The sequence below is a fragment of the Osmerus eperlanus genome, chromosome 1 (genome assembly GCF_963692335.1).
Source record: "Osmerus eperlanus chromosome 1, fOsmEpe2.1, whole genome shotgun sequence".
Classification (NCBI taxonomy): Eukaryota; Metazoa; Chordata; class Actinopteri; order Osmeriformes; family Osmeridae; genus Osmerus; species Osmerus eperlanus.
In genome coordinates this window covers 1,954,188-1,976,514 of record NC_085018.1, presented here as the reverse complement: position 1 = coordinate 1,976,514, position 22,327 = coordinate 1,954,188, and the positions used below count along the sequence as shown (strand labels likewise).

General features: G+C 40.0%; 1 protein-coding gene and 1 long non-coding RNA gene across 3 annotated transcripts; one reads left to right on the top strand and one right to left on the bottom strand.

Moving 5' to 3' along the window:
• The first annotated feature begins 12,133 nt into the window (after window positions 1–12,133).
• On the top strand, window positions 12,134–14,215 carry LOC134011548 (uncharacterized). Of its 2 annotated transcripts, none has more exons than XR_009928492.1 (3): window positions 12,134–12,183; window positions 12,667–12,784; window positions 13,305–14,215. It is a non-coding gene; the product is annotated as an uncharacterized LOC134011548 (long non-coding RNA). The 2 variants fall into 2 exon arrangements; XR_009928491.1 differs by having other exon boundaries at window positions 12,159–12,261.
• Window positions 14,216–17,029: 2,814 nt separating this feature from the next.
• On the bottom strand, window positions 17,030–22,022 carry LOC134039290 (piggyBac transposable element-derived protein 4-like). Its single transcript, XM_062485104.1, has 2 exons — window positions 20,073–22,022; window positions 17,030–17,552 (listed from the first exon to the last, which is right to left on the bottom strand). Exons 1-2 carry the CDS (start codon window positions 21,514–21,516, stop codon window positions 17,233–17,235), a joined length of 1,764 nt encoding a protein of 587 aa, XP_062341088.1. The 5' UTR covers window positions 21,517–22,022; the 3' UTR covers window positions 17,030–17,232.
• Window positions 22,023–22,327: the final 305 nt, after the last annotated feature.

Here is a 22,327-nt window from a genome sequence, read left to right as displayed (position 1 = left end):
TTGGTGGTGTTATGGCAGTTTTTGACATAGTTACAATATCTATGTTTCTTTAAGCTGTAAAAAGTAAGTTCCTTTGTTATAGACAGACGAATGTAAGAAACTGAGGCTCTGTGGTGTGGTTTACTCTGTAGAATGGACACTCAGATTGTCTTAAGGTATTTATGGTGTTGTTTTATGATACCTAACTAAGAGACCGGCTCTTAGTTAGGTCTGGGGGTTGGGGGAGATTGTTATCTCAGTTGAGCGAGCTGACCTAACCTTTTGGCCAAGGAGATTGTGTCCTGTGTCCTGTTTGTGTATCATTAACCATCTCCTTCTTTAGAGAGGGAGCTGGGGCATCAAAGAACTGTGGGACACTTGATGTGGAGTCAAACTGTCACTGAGTAGTGCTGGCCAATCACAGAGACCGCTATATTGATGGATTGACCATCAGAAGAACCATTTGTTCTAAGTTTATATAAGGCAGGATTTTAGGGTTGTTCTTCACCACTCTCTCGAACGACCTGTAGGTTACATCTGCATGTCTTTCGCTATGACCGGTCCAGAGTACTCTGTTAATTCTTAAATTGTACAAACTAAATAAATTATATTGAAACCGCCATCTTGACTATTCAGATCTACACAGTGCCACTTGAATTTCTGCCATGTCAGGTGGTCTGATTTAGACTTTCGTCGAACATTACGACATACGGCCCGGTTATGGAACGAATCAATTCCCTCTTTATAAACTCCCTCAATCCAAATCTCGCCACATAAGCGATCTTGTTGGAACCCGCAAGCAGTGGCGGTTCTAGACAAATTTTACTGGGGGGGCCAAGGGGGGGCCAGTGTACAATAACAAAATCGTATAATCTTATCACTGGACTGTCTGATCACAATTTGATCCTAATGTCGAGAAAAGTGAATGGTGTAAAGCGTTCCATTAATGGTCCGACTCAAACTTCCACGAGGATACCAAAGAACGAAAAGGAAGATTTCAAGAATGCTATCCAGAAGATTAGTTGGGATGAGATACTTGTTTCAAATGATGTGAGCTTTACTAGCCAATGCTTTACTGAAAATATACACAAGACAATCACAGATTTCTCAATGGAGTCAAGAAAGAAACATAAAAGGAGTTCTCTGCCATGGATAAATGAAAATGTTATTCACTTGATGAGAGAAAGGGATCGAGCCCTTAAAACAGCCCTGAAGTCCAAACGGATAACTGATAGGCACATTTTTACAGCATTAAGAAACAAGGTGACAAGAGAACTTAGAAAAGCCAAGGCAAATTATTTCCTTGAAAAAATCGTAAATTCTAAAGGAGACTCTAAACAAATATGGCAACAAATAAAGAAATTAATTGGACAAAACAATGTTAGAAAGCAGATAGAACTCAGGATCAATGACAGTCTTTCACACGATCCCCCCATGGTGGCTGAAATGCTAAATGAGTATTTTGTGGATTCTGTGGCTGCTGTTGCCAACAGTTTCCCTTCACACCAGCAGTATGGTGGCATTTATCATAATCCAACTGTGCCCTTATTTAACCTTGAAAGGATATCTGAAGAACAAGTAGAGAACATCATCGAATCATTTAAACCCAAAGAGTCAAAGGACATCTTTGAAATGGACTCTGCCATGGTTAAAGACCTTTGCGTGTTGTTAAAAAAGCCTACTACCCATATTGATAACTTGTCATTCTCTCAAGAACATGGGTGTTTTCCGGATCACTGGAAACCTGCAGTTGTAGTTCCTATCTTTAAAAATGGTGATCCTCACTCAGCAGCCAATTACAGACCTATTAGCATACTTCCCATAATGTCCAAAGTTTTAGAAAAATTAGCAGTCGAGCAACTCATTTATCATCTTAACTCTAATCAGCTTTTACACCCTATGCAGCATGGTTTTAGATCAAATCACTCCACCGAGACTGCAACGGTCTATTATTGAAAGGGTCAAGTCCCTTATGGATAGAGGAGGAGTTGTGGGTGCAGTATTTCTGGATCTTCGGAAAGCGTTTGACACGGTCAACCACAACATACTTCAGTCTAAGTTTGATCAGTTTAACTTTTCTTCTTCTACATCCAGCTGGTTCAAATCATATTTATCAACTCGAACTCAGTGTGTTAAAATAAACAATGTATTATCCGACTTCAAAAATCTGTCTACAGGTGTTCCCCAAGGTTCAATCCTGGGTCCACTTCTTTTTAGTCTTTATATTAACGATTTACCATCAGTTTGCCAAGACTGTGAGGTTCTGATGTACGCAGACGACACTGTGATCTTTGGGTGGGGTAAGAATAATGTAGAGGTCGCTGCTAGGATTACAAAGGTCATGGTTAATGTGTCTGACTGGTTAAACAAATGTTGTCTTCAGCTCAACAATTCCAAAACCGTTGCTATGTTTTTTTCTAAAACCAGCAAGTCTCACACTGAACCCGATGTGTTTATTTCTGATCAAAGAATCAAGATTGTGAAGGAATACAAATATCTTGGTATCTTGATTGATCATCAACTTACTTTTAAAAAACATGTTAAAGAAATATGCAAAAATTTAAAATTCACCTTAGCCAACTTTAGGCATCTTAGAAATCACATGGCTGCTAAAATGTACATGTTCTCGTTGTTTTTATCTCATATTAACTACTGCTTACCCACCTGGTCTACTGCCAACTCCACTACCCTTAAACCAGTAATGTCTCTTTACAAACAGGCTCTCAAAATACTTGACAAAAAACCTAAATCACACCATCACTGTTCAGTCCTCCATAAATACAGACTTTTAAGTTGGGACAACATGATCACATTCAAGAACTGCTGTTTAATGTTCAAAATCCGGTTTAACCTGGCCCCCCCCACCACTATGCAGCCTAGTCAAGTTTAGAACACCAGCAACCAGTGCTACTCGAGGGGCAGCAAGAGGAAACTGTGTTATTCCTTTAAAAAAAAGTGTATTTGGACAGTCGGTTTTCTCAATTAGGTCAGCCCGGGAATGGAACCATCTCCCTCAAAACATTAGAGAATCAACCTCATCCAACTGTTTTAAAAGTAATCTCAAAACATGGTTGATAAATAACCAAAAATGTGATCACTAGTGGGTAAGCAGTAGAACTTGTATATTGGGATTGTATTTTATTTTATTGTTTCTTTTTTTGTATTTATTGTCAATGTTATGTTTGATATACGTTAATGCCTTTTTTTTTTAGGTTGTATAGACTTTTTCCCTCTGGCAGAGGGACTGCCAATGGAAATTAGCCTTTTGGCTATAATTGGGTGCATTTACATTTTAATGTTTATGAATGTACACTTTCCCTCTTGATCAAATAAACAAATTGAATTGAATTGAAAGTGTTTAATCAGAGGGGCACATTAAAAAACGGAAACAAATTATATTTAAACATTAAATACTTTAATTTTGCTTTACATTAAAATCATACAAACGGCTCTGGCTCTCCCTCTTCCAGCTCCTCAGCTCTCTCAATACTTTAAGAGAAAATGTTTCTCTAACTTTTTTATTTACTGGGGCAAAAAAGGCTGCAATGTCCCTTCCTCATTTCATGATGACTACTAGAAGAGGAAAATGTGTAAATAAAAACGATTTTTAATTTTTTTATTCAGTCAGCTCAGGGGGGCCACAGGGGGGGGCAGGGACATTTTTACAGGGGCACTGGCCCCTGTAGGCCTCCGTGTAGAACCGCCCCTGCCCGCAAGAGAACGTCTTTGCGATTACCGAATCAGGGAACATCACTCGGAAGAGATCGCCAATCTCACTGTTGCTATTAAATGAGTGATGTTTAGTCACTGTGTGCAGTATCCACAGCACCTCGGCTTTCGACGTGTCAGTCGATCCAAAAGTACCCCGAAGGTCGTTCGAGGGAGCAGCGATATTGCGCTGGAGACCGGAGGGGCCAGGCATTGAGGAGGAAGACGGCAGGGGTGAGGCACAAAACTCAGTAATTGGTTGTGTCCGCTGAAGGCATTTTATAGCTATTTTGTGTTTCTCCGCTCTTGCGTGTGACTCCAGCGCCTTCACACCCAGAGTCCCTAATTTAATATTTTTTAGACATAGTTTGCAGCGAGCCTCGTACCTGGAGCTGGGTACCGCTACTAACCAGCAGCGGAAATCGATGTGCTCTAGCCATGACTCTTTGAAACTACACTTTCACATTTTTCTCACATAACCAAACTTTTCAAACTCTGAGGAGACGCAGATAGGGATGCGTATTGATAAGATTTAAACGATTCTGACTCCTTATCAATTCCTGCTTATCGATTCTATTCCTTATCGATTCTCCCCTCTACAGCCAACTAGGTCTGTGCGTCCTGCACCCCCCACACACACACACTCGTTCTAAACGAATTTCTCAAACTGGCTTTGACTGGCTCTGAAATGAGCTAATACCTACCACCTCTAGGCCTCTTCAGGCCTCTGTTTTCAAAACAAAATCTAGTCGGAGATAGAAACTTTCAGTTTCCTTGTGTTCAAGCTTCTATTACTCAACACCAGTAGGACTTACAGGGGTCCTAACAACAGGGGAAATAACTTCAGTGTCACCTTTCAAAAGAGACCATTTACATGCATGTACTCTAAATGGTTCAACAACAGCTTTCAATGTACTTTGGGTATGTTGTTTAGGTGTTTTCAGGCACATTTAGCCTGAAAATCACGTTTCAAGTAGAAACGTATTCAATATGTATACATATAAATTATAATGGAAGCAGATGGTGAATATATGGCAACATTCGGCAACTAAAAACTAACTAAAAGCTACATAGCTAGTTCACGGTTGCTACAGTAACCAACCAGTAACAGCTGCAAGTAGAGCAATGTCACTAGCTAGTAACTAAGTAGCTGATCCAAGTATCACTTGACTGAGATCACTTTAAAAAGATACTTGCTTTGTATTTATAAACAACAAACGTTGTTAGGTAATCATATCCCTTACAAAAAAGAAGTATACTTCAAGTTTATTTTGTAAGTATACTTAGTATAAAAAGTATACTATTATCATGTTACTTAAAGGGGTGATTGACTGTTTTTTGGGGGTATTTCACACTGTTGCTTAACCCTTGTGTTATCTTCGGGTCATTCTGACCCATCAGTCATTGTGACCCACCGTCGTATTGCGACAAATTTACCGCATACAAAGACAAAGTGAAGCATTTTCTTTTAACAGCTAGGCTGTCTCAGACCCCCCACATTGCAAAGGTTAAAAGAAAATTATTTTAATTTGTTTTTGTATTGGGTAAAATTGGGTAAACACAACGATGGTTCGTTATGAACCTTTGGGTCATGTGACCCGAAGGCAGCACGAGGGTTAAGGTCTCCGAATAGGGTATGTAACATTGGTTGGGTTGAAAATGGCCCGGGTGCTGTTCTATGCCCCTTGATAGATCCTCTGAAATTTTCCCGGGAAAAAACACTAGCTTTTCTCCTTTTATGGTATGCTCATTAATATTTAGATGAGCTGTGCGCTGATTGGTTGGTTTTCAACGAGTGAAGCTGGGGAGCAAAAACGCAACACGGCCAACAGCACTCACTGAAACACTGAAGGTGGAGACTTGAAATAAAAACGCGCAAATAAATCTATTGTGTCTACACAACACTGTTTTCAACAGATTGACTAGATACCATTTGAAATGATAGCGTTAGTTGTTTCCACTTCTGTTGTCGAAGCAAACTAGATTGGCTTAGGTGGGTAGAACGTTACAGCTTAGCAACCAAACTATATCGTGATTCAACTCAGCTTCAGTTAGCTAACTCTAGACATCTTGTTGAAAAATAACCTGACAAAGATCTGGACAAACTTGCATCGTGAATTGTAGATTTACATAACAACACGGGTTATTTATTTGAATGAAACAGTCAGGAACATGAAACAACGTTAGCCCTATTGCCATTAAACTGTAACCTGCGTTGTGTTTGCTGCTTTTTAAGGACTGGAACTCTCAGGATGGATGAGGATGTTTATTTCTGTGAACAATGGGTCATCAAATATACATTCGATTAATGGGTATTCTTTTGGTCCGCCTGCAGCAGTTATCTTTTGTTCTGCTGCCATATTATTAACAGTGTTCCCATCAACATCCAATTACTAAAATATACAAACTCAACAATCTTCGTCCAACAGTTCATCGCGCAGAACAGCGACTGCATTGCAAAATGACGTTACTGACTAGCCGTTCTAAAACGAGCATGTTAGCCATGCTAACCGTATAATAATAACTCTACAACGTGAGATACTATGGAGGACTAAAAGTGCCACAATGAATTAAATAAATACACCATTAAATAAATAAATACACCATTAAATAAATAAATACACCATTAAATAATTACTTAAATGTGTCATTAATTAATTAAAATAGACATTAAATACATAAATGTGTTCTTAAATGTGTCATGAATTAATTAAAATACCAATTCATTTAATGTAAAATACATATATAATTATTTCACTATTTAAGTATTTCATGCTACATTTCATGCTACATTTCATGCTACATTTCACAACGAGTTTTGTTGCAGTGCTTCATTAATTGTGTTATCTGTCAAACTCGCCCATCAAAGTCAGTGGGTAGGGCTAGCGCAAATCTAGTCTGATCCATTGTGTTGGTCTGAAGTAGAGTGCCTGGATAGAGACGATGGAGGATCTTCATGAACTTTCTAGGGAGTTGGTGAGAGACATTTTAGACTTAGCTGACGACGTGGAAGCAGGACCTGCTGACCCAGAGCATGTAGCGAGTAAAGCAGAGGAACTTCTTGAAGTTTGGAGTTATTTCCGCACTTTCCGACCAAGATAGTGACCACAGTGACTGCAAATTTAGACTCTGGTTCCAGGGTGCATCAGCATCTTCCTCCATCAAATTCGCTGTGCTTGCTTGAGTCGGTTGCAGGTGGGTCCGTCCCCTTAAGTTTTTCCCATCTAGTGATATTTTCAAGCATTAGCCTACTCAAGAACCCCCTTTGAAACAAGCTACTGTAACAACGTTGTCACCGGCAGTATTTCCGATGGAATCGCGATTCAAACAGTACCATCTGCTAACTGAAAATATGCCCCCAAAAACATAAATAAGCTTTACATCTATTTAGGGAGAAATGGCTAATTCAAAAGAAGGCTAGCCAAACTTGACTGAGTGAGGGGATTGTTTTTAAGCGCCGGAAATGAGAATGTTTCTTTTGACAAAGTTTAGGCTGTGGCACTGAAGCCAGCGACGCACCACACAAGCTTGAGTTTAAATACATTCTTTAATGTGACATTACTTACTGTACATGCAAGTCTTGATTTGCTTAAATGTACATGTATGCTGCTAGTAGTATTCCACGGCACGATACGATACTCGCTGTGCAACTGCACATCAATCCATGCGTCGTTGCTAACGTGTGCTGACGTGGTGACGTAGCTAGCACTGATTACCCTTCGTTGACTAAAGGCACTTTTTGCCACAAAAACGTTGTAACCTCCTAAACCGTGCAACGGAACGTAAATAAAAATACAAGCAACGCAATCGAGACCAAAACATCATTTTGACACAGGCGTTGTCTATGTAGTCCAAATATTGACTGATCCTTAGGGGGGCGAAAATAAACAATAATATATATGTGAGAGAACAATGGTTGTGCTCGCCGAAGGCGTGAGCACACCCAATAACTTCAAGAAGTTCCTCTGCTTTACTCGCTACATGCTCTGGGTCAGCAGGTCCTGCTTCCACATCGTCAGCTAAGTCTAAAATGTCTCTCACCAACTCCCTAGAAAGTTCATAAAGATCCTCCATCGTCTCTATCCAGGCACTCTACTAGTGATGGGTCGTTCGCGAACGATCCGGCTCTAAGAGCCGGCTCTTGAAGGTGAACGTCGGGAGCTGGCTCGCATATCTGAAGAGCCGACTCTATTTTTAATAGATTAATACAGCCTATAAAAACTAAATGATTATGAAATAATGAATATTAATTGTATTTAAAATAATTGACCAATTCAAAGAACCAAAAAATACTTGTAGGCTTTAAGGCGCACACGATCATCCTCACATTCTGTTCCTGTCAATCCTGCATGAGGGAGGGCCGAGCCAACTCACACACAGTCAGAGAGTAGTCAAAACTCGGAGGAGAGCCATGACAAATCAATGCATTTTTAAAGATATGTGGTTACGGTCGAGTATGATTTCATAATTTAATTCAAATTGTTTTCACACCTATCATAGTCAAATTCATAGTTGGGTGTGCTCAAGCCTTTGGCGAGAGCACAACCTTTGTTCTCTCACATATATATTATTGTGAGAATGCTGTTAAGCATTCTCACTTTTATACTTTTTAAGACATTAAGGTTTTTGTGCAAATTATTCTCCCATTAAAAGTAATGGTAAATCCTTTCAAATCATTAAAAAGCTTCCTCCTCTTTCAAACGTAACTACTTCAGCATACTTTCAGCTAGAGACACCATTCAACCTTTAAAATGTTCACAAGACATTCAGCTATTCCCAAATGATTCAGCTTTTTCAAATATTCAGCCAAGTTTGAATTATGACAGTTTGAAATACATTAAAATGTTTGCTCCTTCTTGATTTTTATGAATGAGTGGCACACTGCTGGCTGCTCTTTTTCTGATATTCAACTAATTTGTCAAACAAATTCCTCTAACGTTCATATAGTTTAACTTACAGAAACAAGTTATACCTTAAAATGTAGGAAAAATTGTCCTCTTTCAGCCAATGTAACTACTAAAGAGCTCACATTTACAGATTTTCAGCTATGAGCCTTGAAGCGAGAGCAGCCTTTCAAATTCTCTCACTAACTTCAATGGAGAGGTGAGTAAAATCAGTCAGAGAAAGCAAGAAGGAACAAGATTTTGAAACTGCCGATAGGGTCGTATTTCTGACCGCACAGACATATAAAGGACATCTCTGGTTTCGGCAGAGTCTTGGGTCTCGGAAAATATCCTTAGATTTTGGACTGGACGTACAGTTTTGCGTCTAGGTTAACTTGTTTGAGGTGTGGATTCTAGCTACATTAGTTATTCTCTCTGCCCAGCTCGTTAGCCATCACAGCTGCGCCATCACCGTGGCACCCAAACAAACACGCACCAGGAAAGCAAAAGGAACACGTTTTCGAAACTGCAGGTAGAGTCGTATTTCTGACTGCACAGACATATAAAGAATATCTCTGGTTTCGGCAGAGTCTTGGGTCTCGGAAAATATCCTTAGATTTTGGATTGGACGTACAGTTTTGCATCTAGGTTATCATGTTTGAGGTGTGGATTCTAGCTACATTTCTCTTATTCTCTGCCCTCAGCGCGTTAGCAATCATAGCTGCACCATCACCGTAACGACAGACACGCACCACTCAGTCTCTCAAATAGGTGATTGGTACGTTTACTTGACCATGAGAAACCCGATTACTAGCAATTGTCGGTTTATGCCAATAATACGATTACTCCGTTTACATTTGTAATTAGTTATGCGATTACTCAATAAACGCGTCTACATGATTCTTTTTTATTAATCGTTGTATGCTCCACGGACAAAACTTGCACCATCATCCTTCTGCAACAAAGTGTCGCCGTGTCTTCCTGTATCGGCCCTACTGCTGTATGTTTCATTCCATCAACACATTGAATCCTACTAAGAAAGCCGAGTAAACGCACTCAATGCACACATCTGCTACTGCTATTACTATCCCAACTATAATTTCAGCTGATAAGACAATAATATTCTTTTTATGACTAGCTAGCCTAGGCCTACTTCTTCTTCTGTTTAACAGTTCAGCTTTCAGCTTCTCCCGCATTGTATTTCAGCTCTTAGCGTTGTTAGATGATGCAGTTCAGTTTCCACACTGCCTCTTTTGTGTGACTCACACATTTTTGAAATTCATTTCAGCTTGCGGGTATTTTCTCATTTCTCACTTTTATACTTTTTAAAATATTAAGGTTTTTGTGCAAATTATTCTCCCTTTAAAAGTAATGGTAAATCCTTTCAAATCATTGTTGGAATGCTGCTCCAGCCCCTTTCAAAAATACCTTTCGGTTGCTTTGAAGCTTCAGCTTATAACTTTCTACTAAATTTTCACTGTTTTCAGCTTTTTTAGCATGGTCAGCTATCCCCATTCAGGTTTTCAGCATTCTCACTGCTGTTTCGCAGGAACAGCCTTTTCTAGTTATTATTCTTTTTGCCCCCCTAAAACTCAGTCAATATTTGGCCTACATAGACAACCTAGGTGTGAAAAGTTTCGTCTTGGTAGCGATTGAGTTGCTTCTATTGGGATTTACGTTCCGTTGCATGGTTCAGGCTCAAGTTACGTTTTTGTGGCGAAAAGTGAAGCTAACGGTGGCTAATTTGCTAGCCACAGTCACTGACGTTACTAACGTCACTACGTCACTAACGTCACGAAAACACGCGTGACTACCTGTAGCAGAACATTCGTTTCGCATCTGTTAACTTGGGGGATAGCTAGGCTAACTATAGCTTTACTGCAAGGCAGCTGCAGAAACGCCACAAGCAAAGAGGCCAGGGTGATAACTATTTACTCATTTTACTTTGTGATGTGAAACACAATTGTGAAATGTAATGTACAATATTAGCTGATATTATTAAGGAAGTAGGCCCACATCTACTTTCGGAAATGGTAGTCTACTATTTCACTGAGGCATTAGCATGACATTAACCTCTGTTACCCGGGCAACACATACTACAGTGGTCTATGATGCATCTGTTTTCAATCATTAAAATAAACATCCCTCACAAATACATCTTCGTTGTAGGATTTATTATGACATTACATTACAAGTAAACGATTTGTTGGTGAAATTATCATTACCTGTGGTTTCAAACCAGTGTTGCTCACTGCAACGCTGTAGCCTACGCGAGACACACTACAAAAACATCTACACAGCTGTTTAGGAAGTCAAACGGCGACAGAACATGTTTGGCACTCCCCTTACTTAAATCAAAAGTCTTTCAATAGGTGAAACTATCTGACTACTAACCTGAACTTCATTGCCACAGCCTAAACTTTGTCAACCTGTTCATGAAAATAATTAATTTCAGCCTAAACCGTACAACGGAACGTTAAATCGAATTCAACCAACGCAATCGCTACCAAGACGAACACAGCAGTAGTCTTGTACTGTACTGTACTGTAGTAGTAGAATTTACTGGGGCAGCTTCTCCACACAGGGATATATCGCATTTTGCGTTGTTACTGACAATGATCGCTACCAGTGAGCTTTTTATGAATGAGCGATTTTCCACTAACTAAATGTCAAGCTTATTTACGTTTTTGGGGTCATATTTTCAGTTAGCAGATGGTACTGTTTGACGTCGTAGAATAATCTTCAAAGGCGGTTCTTTATTAATGAATGAATGCAATATGAGTAGGCTAAATGCCTTAAAATATCACGAGAAGGGAAAAACTTAAAAGGACGTTTACGTCATAGAGATTAGGTCAATTTTTACACCGGTCTGCCAAATTTATTCGTTTTGATTCAACGATGAGGATGTCTTTTGCAGGGGAAATGAGAAGATCTATTTCATTCTACACTTCACTCGTATTTTCAGTTGTAAATGAGCAGCAAAAAAAAAATACTTTTAAATCTATGTAATCTTTATAAATAATGAGTAGGCCCTATGCATTTTTATGTAAAATATACAGACCCCTGTGCAACCGACGCAAGCAAGCACACCCTACAATTTCCCCAGAAATTGTACCCTCTCTAGTTAAAACATGTATTTTTTAAAGAGCCGTTCGGGAGCCAAAAGAGACGGCTCATTTTAGTGAGCTGAGCCATACGAGCCGGCTCACGAAAAAGAGCCGGAATGCCCATCACTACACTACTTCAGACCAACGCAATGGATCAGACTAGATTCGCGCTAGCCCCACCCACTGACTTTGATGGGCAAGTTTGACAGATAACACAATTAACCCTTTGAGGAGTATGTTCTAAATTTCTCGACTGTCCCCCCAGAGTGGGTTCTTTTTGCGCGTGAGTCTCAACGTTCCAGAAATTGATTATGACGCATTAAAATCGAATTTCTATACAATTTCACCATTTCTTGATTCGCATTTGAAAGTGACCTAGTTTGCACCCCGTATTAGTGACGACTACATTGGTTATTTTGTTTATCCGACCTTCTCGTTACGTATTTCTTCCGCTTCAGGGGATTGGCGAGACCTTCAAAGTTTTGGCTATGATTCTGATGCCAGAAGTACTTGTATAATTCTAATTATACCACCCATATATTTTGCACAATACTGAGATGAAAGCAACTGTTGTATTTCACAAGGTGATGTTTTTGCCAAACTAGCTAGCTCGTAGTGTAGTAAAGTGTCAATCAACAAGTTAGCTGTTGCTAATTTCCTAGGCTATGTGACGTTGTTTGTGTGGTGGGATTATAACGAATACAACATAATTCAGATACACCCAGTCAGTCTAACTTGATTGCTATACATCGTTGTGTTCTCTCTTCCATCTCGTAAACCTACGGAGTTGGCAACCAGCCCGTGTTCTCAAAATAAGTTACTGGAAACCAGCAAAACAAAAATTAAACAATGCATTACAATCATAGCACATTAGTCTGACTGGATGCACCTGCATTATTTTGTACTCATTATAATCCGACCACACAAACAACGTAACATAGCCTAGTAAATTAGCAACAACTGCTGATTGTCAACCATGTAAGCCATAGGCGAGACTGGAGAATGACTCCCAGACCCCTTGACGAAAGGCGATCAAGCAAGCGCATGCAGCTTGGATACCTTCAAACCTTTTTGGTTGGCTTCTACTTTTCTGGGAAAACCTTTCTGGTAAGTAGATTATTTATACACAGAAGTTATACACATACCTGTGGCATGATATTGAGATGAAAGCATGACCTGTTGTTGATTTCCACAATCTGATGTCTTTGCTAGCTAGCTCGTAGTAACTTGCTATGTTTAGTCTAATTAGAGCAAACACAATAATGCAGACATCCATTCTAAATTGATGGCTGTTTTGTGATCTCTTGCTACCATCTACTGCCATTCATTTCCGTGTTGATGGAACATTTATTATTCCTCATTTATTGTCAGGCCACAGTTGAATTATTGCAAAAATGAGGCAAGTGTAATTCGTTTGGAAAATCTAGGCTAGGGCTACTTGATGGATGACATGTAGAATAAACCAGACGTTATGCTTATTCAATATAACAACCTATTGAAATGACAAGACAGTAATGTATGACTGTAATGTTTCATAGGGTTATGAACACACCTCTTGTCATACCACTTGACTGCCTGCTGTTGACCGTTTTCTATATATTGAACATCTCCCTTTCTAATTTTACAGGTGAATGTGAATGTTGGCCCACACAGGCCCCGTTCCAAGAGACAGAAAATGTTGAAAGAGGGTTGCACTGCTGTACAAATTGTCCATGTATAGTACTACATTGCCATCTCTCAGGTGTGCAGAGCAAGTAAGGTACAAGGCACAAAGCAACCCATCCCTGCTGAACATCAACTAAACCGTTGAGCACCTAATTCCTTGGTGTACCAGCAGTGGCTAAAAGCCCATCTCCCATCCCACATCTTCACCACATTGCATAGAGGGACTATAGAGAGCATCCCGAGGAGCTGCATCACGGCCTGGTTTGGGAACTGCACCGCTTCGAACCGCAATTCTGCAGAGGATAGTCAGGACAGCCAAGAAGATAGTCGGGGTCTCTCTTCCCTCCCTCACAAACATAGTTGGAGTTTGCCGCTATCTTGATCTTTATTCAAAGTTTGTTCTCTTAAACTTTCAAATATCCACCTGCCTCACCATCAGTCCATGCCTGCCACATTTCAGCACTTACAATGACTTGACCCAGAGAAATAGAATAAAGAAAATGGAAATTAGGCAAGGATAAACATTGATTCACTCACCCATCTGCTATCTTTCAGAAAACTTCCCAGAAAGACCTGAAATCCAGGTGGAAGGTCTTTCTGTTATTGCCCAGATGGGACTTCCAACAGGTAAAGATAACAATAAATGGTTTATTCCACTAGTTCAACCTTACACTCCCCTCCCTCTGCTGGACTACCTCTAACTCTAATTTCCTCCATCTCACCCACATTCAATAAACAGACAGCGCCTGTTGCCCTCCCTCAAACCCAGAAAACAACCATCACCATTAAGATTTATTATGGTTCAGATACACAGATAATTAAACTACACCAGATCTGTTTCCTATGTTTGTAAGTGAGGGGAATATATCTGTCAGGATCATTTTCTGGTTCCTATTAATAAATGTGGGTCCAATTACATGGTGAAACCGACATTCAGGTTTTTTTCTTCCAGTTTTGTCGCTCATGCTTTATTTCAACAAATGTCTGTAAGAAATTATACTGATTACCCGCATTGAGTCTGTGTAGTATAAGCCCTTTTTGTTTAAGCACATTTGTGGTGGAAAAACGAAAACAAAAGTCAGGTAGACAGTCTTAAAGTAATAATTTGTTTTTAATGAATGCTATTGTTACATGTTCAAGGAATAGTCTACGTATACAATTGAAATGGGATTATATTATTTGGATAACTGTAGACAGCCGTCATGCTCGTCTGCTTCACACCTACAACAAAAATCTTTATCCAATCAAAAAAATTTAAGACCCCAGATTGAGCTTGTCTCTGTCTAGGTGTAGGGACTCATAACAAACACCTAATTTAAAAAGTTAAAGCATAGGATTATTGGCAACAATACTCCAGGGAACTACGAATGGCGCCAAAGAGAAAAGAAACCCCAACCTCCCAACCAAACAAATCTAAATACATGTGGTGGCACTCGTTCCTAACCTGGTGTGTTACAGTTTCTCATAATTGCTAAAACACATTTCTTGAAACAGTCACCCATTTTCTCAAAACTGTAAACACAAAACCTCTTCAAGCACTATTTACAAAACCTCTGAATCCTCTTGAAAAATGAAACTTTCGCCTCAAAACTGTTTTACCTGTGCTCAAAATCAAACTTTCGCCTCAAAACATATTTACCTGTGTTTAAAATCAAACACTGCTCTCAAATCATAAACAAAGTGATCAAAATAATATACACTATCAGGCAGTCAGTAAACAATACACCAAAAAATAGAAAACACATTGTTCAAAACATGTAGTTCTCAGGGGGAAGTACATTTTTTAATCTCAAAACAAATTTCATATTTATCCATCATTGTCTTTTGATGAACGAAAACATGTTCTATCATAGTAGCTCAAAATTGATCAGAAATTACTACTCTGCTTTGCTCTTTGCAATTTATTTTGTTATTTCTCCTCCTTGTACCCATATACAGTACTGTACCCTGCATCTCACGACTCACTCTTGTTCTTTGTTGATATGAACTTGCAACCAGTCAAAATCTATTGAGCAGTCAGTACTGTTACTGTAACAAATGGAAAGCACAATGTTCAGGGCCATACAATTTGTTCATTGTACAGTATACAGCCTCCAATGCAGTATACAATACTAAAAGGGACAAAAATCAGAGGAGTAAACATGTGACCCCATGTGCTTCTTCTTGTCTTTGGGCTGGGTCAGGCCAGAGCACTTCGTCGACATCACAAGCAATATTTTTCCACCTTCAACAACCTGTTTGCTCTCCGAACTGGCTTATATTGGTTGTGTCACATCATTTGAAACAAGTGAAATCAATTTTGAGTGGTTGTGTTTTGTCAATGACATGTTTTCTCTATTTGTATTTGATTTGTGTTTCAAGTACACACAGGACAGCCGACTTTAGTGGTAACAAAAAAAGAGTAACAGGTAAGATGTTGACTGACAAACGGAAAACAGGTGAAGTTTAAATCGGAGACAGATGAATATCCGAATGGATGGGGACAGTTGCACTGATGATGAAGAATGGAGCTGATCAACCAATTACAAAGGGACACCTAAAGTATGAATGAGAGGGAGGGAGAAACAAGAGGGAGACAAAACTACAACACACACAACAATATGGACTATATGGACAGACTACAAATACAGATATAGAAACAAGTGTCCATAACACAGATGGATGACATTATCCGTTCTATTGGTATCTTAAAGATCCTGTAAAGTAAATTCCATGTTTTGCTTCAAAGTACATTATATACGTGTGAAATGAGTTCCTGAAAGCATGTGCAAAGCTAAAACTTTGTTGCACTGAAATGTAGAGTTAAACCGAAGAACAGTTTCTCTTCCGTTTACAGATCAGGTTTTAATGGACGGAGCCAAAAAATGCCCTATCTACGTCATTTCGCCCCATCTACGTCAGATCACTGGATCACTGAATGGCTCCTCCTGCTGTACTGTTATTGTAGTTTACGTCAGCTAGCTAGCTAGCTTCAGGATGTCTCCCACGACCCGCAACTGCATCTTCCCTGGATGCAAGAACTCCAGCTGCGCTGCAACACCATTTAAGTTACCTGTTGATAATGAAAGGAAAAATAGGTGGATAGATTTTGTGAAGAGCCACGCTCATGGAAAGCTTCGGATAAACTCCAACAGCCGCCTCTGCGCCACTGACCATTTCACGGCGGACAGTTTTAACATGGACCAGAGACAGACGGGGTTCACCAACACACGGCTTCTCTTGCGGAGCCGTACCGAGCATCGCCCCCCCGGCCGTTCATCCTCCGGTCGCACCTGGACCATCCACCGCCGCCAGCAGTTCATCACTCTGTTCTGTGTGTTTGTTATAATTATACTAGATAACTTTTCGAGAGGTATCTCTGCTATAATTAGTGCAAACCGCTAACTTGATATTAGGCTACTTGGTGTAGAATTATGGTATTTTGGTGAAATGGTAGCTAATGTGCTAGAAGTAGTTGGAGAGCTCACTGTCTGCTGTCTCTGCTGTAAATGTTTACTCCTGTGTTACAGCTCAGGGGAATATTTCATTTATATGCATCTGTATGTTTCACTCATTGAACAAATACATTCTAATTCTATACTGTTTTGTTCGGCTCTATTATAAGTAAGCTACCTACAACCCATTATCTGGGTCGTAGGTAGCTTACTTGAGAGAGGCGGCGCCTTCCAGTGAGGGGGCCGAGCTTCAGCTCCTTCAGGCGACATGCCCCTCCAGTCTCGAACAGAGAAGACTGATGATTTTCTTACGATTTCAAAGCCTAATTTAACATACTTGTCGATGTTTTTTTTTCATTCGAATTTGGATGGGTAGTTAATAACACATTCTGTGGTGTGGTGAACTTGAAACTCGTTTTTAATTCCACTTTACAGGATCTTTAAACAACAGATTGCTTAAAAATGTTTCAAAGTATGGTACTCTTCGAAACATGGAAAAGCACACAGGGCTGTCTTGCACGGCTCACACTGGTACTTTGTAACATGCCTTCGCTGTTTTCGGCGTGTGCTTGTCTGGCAGACTTTGCACTGGCGTCTCGTCTTCCTGCCCTGGTTAGCTGTTTGAGGGATCTCGGATGGGAAGTGCCTGGCTTTAAGTCGAAGGGGAGTGTCAATACTAGGCCGGCCTCCAACAGAACGACAACGAGCTACGTGGTGATCCATCAGCAGCTCTTTCATCAGTTGAATCCTGAAGTCCCTGTAAGGGATCACCTTCCCTATGGATCAACGAGTAGATAGAGTGAGTGAAGCAGGTCAATGAGAAGTGTGGCTGTACAACACTGTGACTAGAGATGCTCCGATCAGGTTTTTTGGTGCCGATCACCGATCACTGAAATCAGTATCTGCCGATCCGATAATACCGATCACCGATCACGGTGTCGATTGAAGCATTCTATTCATTGTGTAGCATTATTTATGAAATTAAATATTCTTAACAACATTGGTTTTGTATTTTAAGTATTTAAATTACGAGACGAGAGAGTATCATGAATTGACAACCATCCGTTCTATTGCAGGGAACGTGCAACATTCCAGTGTAGAAGCTCTCTCGCTTACTATAAAATGTGTAAATAATAATAAATATTAAAATAATAATACAAATATAAATCTTTAAATAAAAATCACAACAATAGAATCACATGTGCAACATTCCACTCTCTAGAGGCTCTCAAGAGAACTTGGAGCTTATACAGTAACTTTCCTGTGGAAAAATAATACAAACTTAACTGTAACATAAACAGGCAATAGCCAAATATCCAATATGTTTCAAGTCAGTCAGTTTCAAATCAATTTGTCTGCATTTAGGAGGAGATAACAGACAGAATAAAGATAAAAGGTGCACAGGAAGTCAGCAATTAAACAAAAAAACAACATGTATATCTATCTGTAGTGTCTCACTCACTCTCACATCCTTTACTCACTCTCTCACTTCACTCACTTCACGCACGCACTCACTCGGAGAGGGGGCATACTAGAGTTTTCAAACCTTACTTCTGATTAAGCAGCATCACTGGAAGATTTGCCTTGATAAATATAAGCATATCAGCATTTTTAGGAGTCAACCTGTTCCTCTTCTCATCTAAAATATGTCCTGCTGTGCTGAAAAGTCGCTCGCTATCTACACTTGTACAAGGTGCGGAGAGGAAGACTCGTTCTGATTGTGCGAGAGCAGGAAATAGGTCTTTATTGGCCTTCCAAAAAGCAGTGGCTGTCCGTGACTGTTTTCGTTCGAATGAGGGTCTCACAGAGTAACGTCGCACGTGTGATTCTGAAAATTCCAACCGACTATTTTCAGATAGGCAAAAACTATGACAAACGCTATAGTATGGCTTCAAAATGTACAATTAGAGGCTAACAAGTAACACTAGCAGATAGTAGCATTGCTACGAGTATTATGCTAGGTAACTGAAGCTAACTAAAGCTAGCTAGCTTCCGTTTTGGAAAACAAACTCTGGTGGAAGCGTTGGAAATATTTAGAACTCACGCATCTAAAGATTAAAGAATCATTTCTTACCATTGGCGGCCTGAAATGCCTATCTAACGTTTTATTGAAACATTTCTGATAGTAGTTCTCACAGATTTTATGTCATCTGATCGGCCATGTTTGATTGGCCGTTTTGAGAACGCCGATCAAAACCGATAATGGGAATATCGGCCGATATGGATCGGCGCCGATCAGATTGGAGCATCCCTAACTGTGACTTTTATGTTGTGTATTATTGTACAGTTTCACACCCGGCACCGAGATGTTCTGCACCTCCAAGGCTTGTTTATTTGTTGCCTTCACAATATAATTATTTTGCTGTATCTTGTTATATGTTAATATGTACCAGGGGTGCAAACTCATCAGGGATGAAAAAGGTGACAAGGATCCGAACCCCCTCGGGGGGTCCGGAGCATGCTCCTCGGGGAATATGTATTTTTAAATATATATATATATATATATTATATATGCATAGTCAGTGAACACTCTGAAATGAATTTGAGGATTATAGGTCACATGACCAAAAGGCTATTGAAGTTTGAAGGTTTATTTTGAATTAAGAATTCATTTTTAATAACTTGAGGTGAAAATAAAAAAAAATAAAGGCTGTGCAGCATGAATGCATACATCTTCAACAGTTTAACATTATTTTGACGCTCTTAGTTCATGTTGTTGAGAAGCTATTGACTTTTGAAACGTGTAATTTGTTGATGGTCCCTAAACATACGCTTTGTTTAGGCAGCCAAAAGCATTGGCTAAGCGGACGGTCGTAGCGGTGCTAACACCGGTTAAAATAACACAATACTGGGCGTCCGAATATCTGTTGAATATCCAACTTCAAACCAACTTTACCACGGTCATTCACCAGCCTAAAATACAATACAATCAAATCATCTCTGTCCATGACTGCACCTTTAGCTTGCTCTGGGTATGTGCCCCACACAGGTATAGCAGAACTGCCCGCAATATAGTTAAACTACGTTGTTATCCCCAAAATAGCACAAATTAGCATTTCGTGGGCACAAATTCTTTTTTTTTTTTCGGAAGTCATGTCTGGGGCTCCGTAAATTAGACCCGAAGACTCGAAATAAAAAGCGTGCGTGTCATGATAACATTGGTTGGCCAAACGAACAAGCTGGAAAAAATATTCATGACAGTTTGCGTTGGCAGATTACTTGGAGAAAGTTAATATTGTGAATACTATTGTTATAAATGTTCATTCGATGTTATTAATGTACATTAATTCTCTCACCTGACAGTTTGCGATGGACAATGTAGCTATTGAGGACAGCGGTGTCGATCAGATGGAAAAATATCTTCTTATACCACTTGGTGGTTTTTCTGATACACTCCACAAAACTATTGAGCATGTCAGACTTGTCTACAGCTCCCATCTTTTTATTATAGTCCACAACACAGGTTGGCTTAATCCTCTTCTCCCCTGTGGTATAATCCCTCTTTTTTGTGGGTGACATTGTGGATTTGTGGATGGTGGAAAGAAGGTGTACTTCCCTCTTGTCATGCCACTTGACTGCCAGCTGATTCCCATTTTCTTTGAACTCCACATCTCCTTTGCTCATCTTGCTAGTGAAGGCTGGCATCCCCTTCCTGTTTGCCCGCACGGTCCCACATGCCCCCGTGCCAAGAGAAAGAAGGTGCTGGAAAAGTGTCGGATTGGTGTACCAATTGTCCACATATAGGCAATGGCCCTTTCCCAGGTGTGGAGTCAGTAAGGTCATGACCACAGACCCAGCAATCCCAAGCCCTTCATGATACTTGACATCACTGGTCAAACCCGTATAGATAATCAGGTCCTGAACATAACCAGTGAGCACATCACACAGCAAAAAAAACTTCACCCCGATCCTGTGCTTTTTTCTTGGTATATATTGTTTGAAAGCCAACCTTCCCTTCCACAGCATCAGGGATTCATCAATGCACAGATCTCTGTATGGCACAAACACTCTATTAAAGGCAGAGATGAGACCACTCTGTACATCCCTGATTTTATACAGGGGGTCGCTGACATTTTCTATTTCTTCATCTACAAAATGTAGGCAACGGAGGAGAACTAGGAAGCGGTCCTGGGAGAACAGAGACATAAAGAATGGGGTCATGACCATTGGGTCAGTGCTCCAGTAGTCTCTCAGGGTTGACTTCTTCACAATGCCCATTAATAGAATTACCACCAGGAAAGAGTACATTTCATCGACAGTGGTTGGCTGCCACTTTGCCAGTTTCCCCTTCACTCCTGGAGCCATGTTCTTTTTCAGCTGCAAGGCATAATTATTTGTTGCCTTCACAATATGCTGAACCAGATCCTCAGTTAGAAGCATTTTGAAGCACTGTGCCTCAGTTTGAGATTCAGGGTGGATTTGCACCCCGCAATGTTGCTTCTCAAACACAACTTCTGGTCCAGGGGGGGTGAAATTTCTGGCAGGTCTCCAGCTTCTGGAGCTCACCTGTTCAACTCCACCTGACGCTACAGGCTCTCTGCCTCCATCATCATCAGGAACATCACAGGCATCCTCAGGCTCAGTTTTTACAATGGCTGCAAGATTGTCGGGCAGACCATCGTCATCACTTTCACTGCAGCTTGATTCATTCTTAAAATCACCCTCATTATCAGAATCCAAAAATATTTGTTTAATCTCATCGTCTGTCAGTTGCTTTCTTTTTCGAGGGTTAACAGACATTTTAGCTTTAGTTCGCTAGATATATTACACGTGACTATAGCTCTCTGATATCTTTCAATATCACCGTTAGAGTATTAGGCTATTAGCTATTAGCTAAATCCTATAGGTAGTAGGCTACACTGCGACAACAGTGTAATATGCTAATAGAGCTAAACCAAAACGGACAAGGTACAAGCGATACTTGAAACGCCAAAACAAGGAATGCAATAAATAATATAGGATATACTAGCCTACCTACTTAGCAAGTCAACAACAAAAGCTGTAGTCAAACTGCATGCGATTTTCCAATAGAATATGCTCAGAATTCACAGGAGATATTATTATGTAGACGGTATCACGACGTTTGTTTAGATACGCGAGACGCTTAATCGAGACGTTCTGGTTTTCTACGCCATTATCAGCGCAATGCAATCCATTGTGGATTTAAACTGTACAGCCAAAGAATGTCTAATATAGGCTCTGGTACAGCGAATAGGACAGAATGTACACACGAGGGTCATCGTATCTTGGAGGAAGCAGAAAGGCATGCATGCATGCATAAAAAAAGGCATGGATGCAGGAAGTAGTCATGGTCGTATAAGCACGGTATTTTTGGACGGAAAATATCCGAAAGACAACTAATACAACATGTTATTTGTGGGGGAAACCAGGTATAGCCTGCGTGTTGTCTGTGGGTTCTGGGATCAGAAATCTGTCCTTTGTCATTTAAAAATAAAGTTATAGAAAAATATGTTATATCTGGGATCTTGCATGAATCAGCCTAATGCTAGGTCACAATTTTGATAATCATGGTAGGCTATAGAAAGAAACA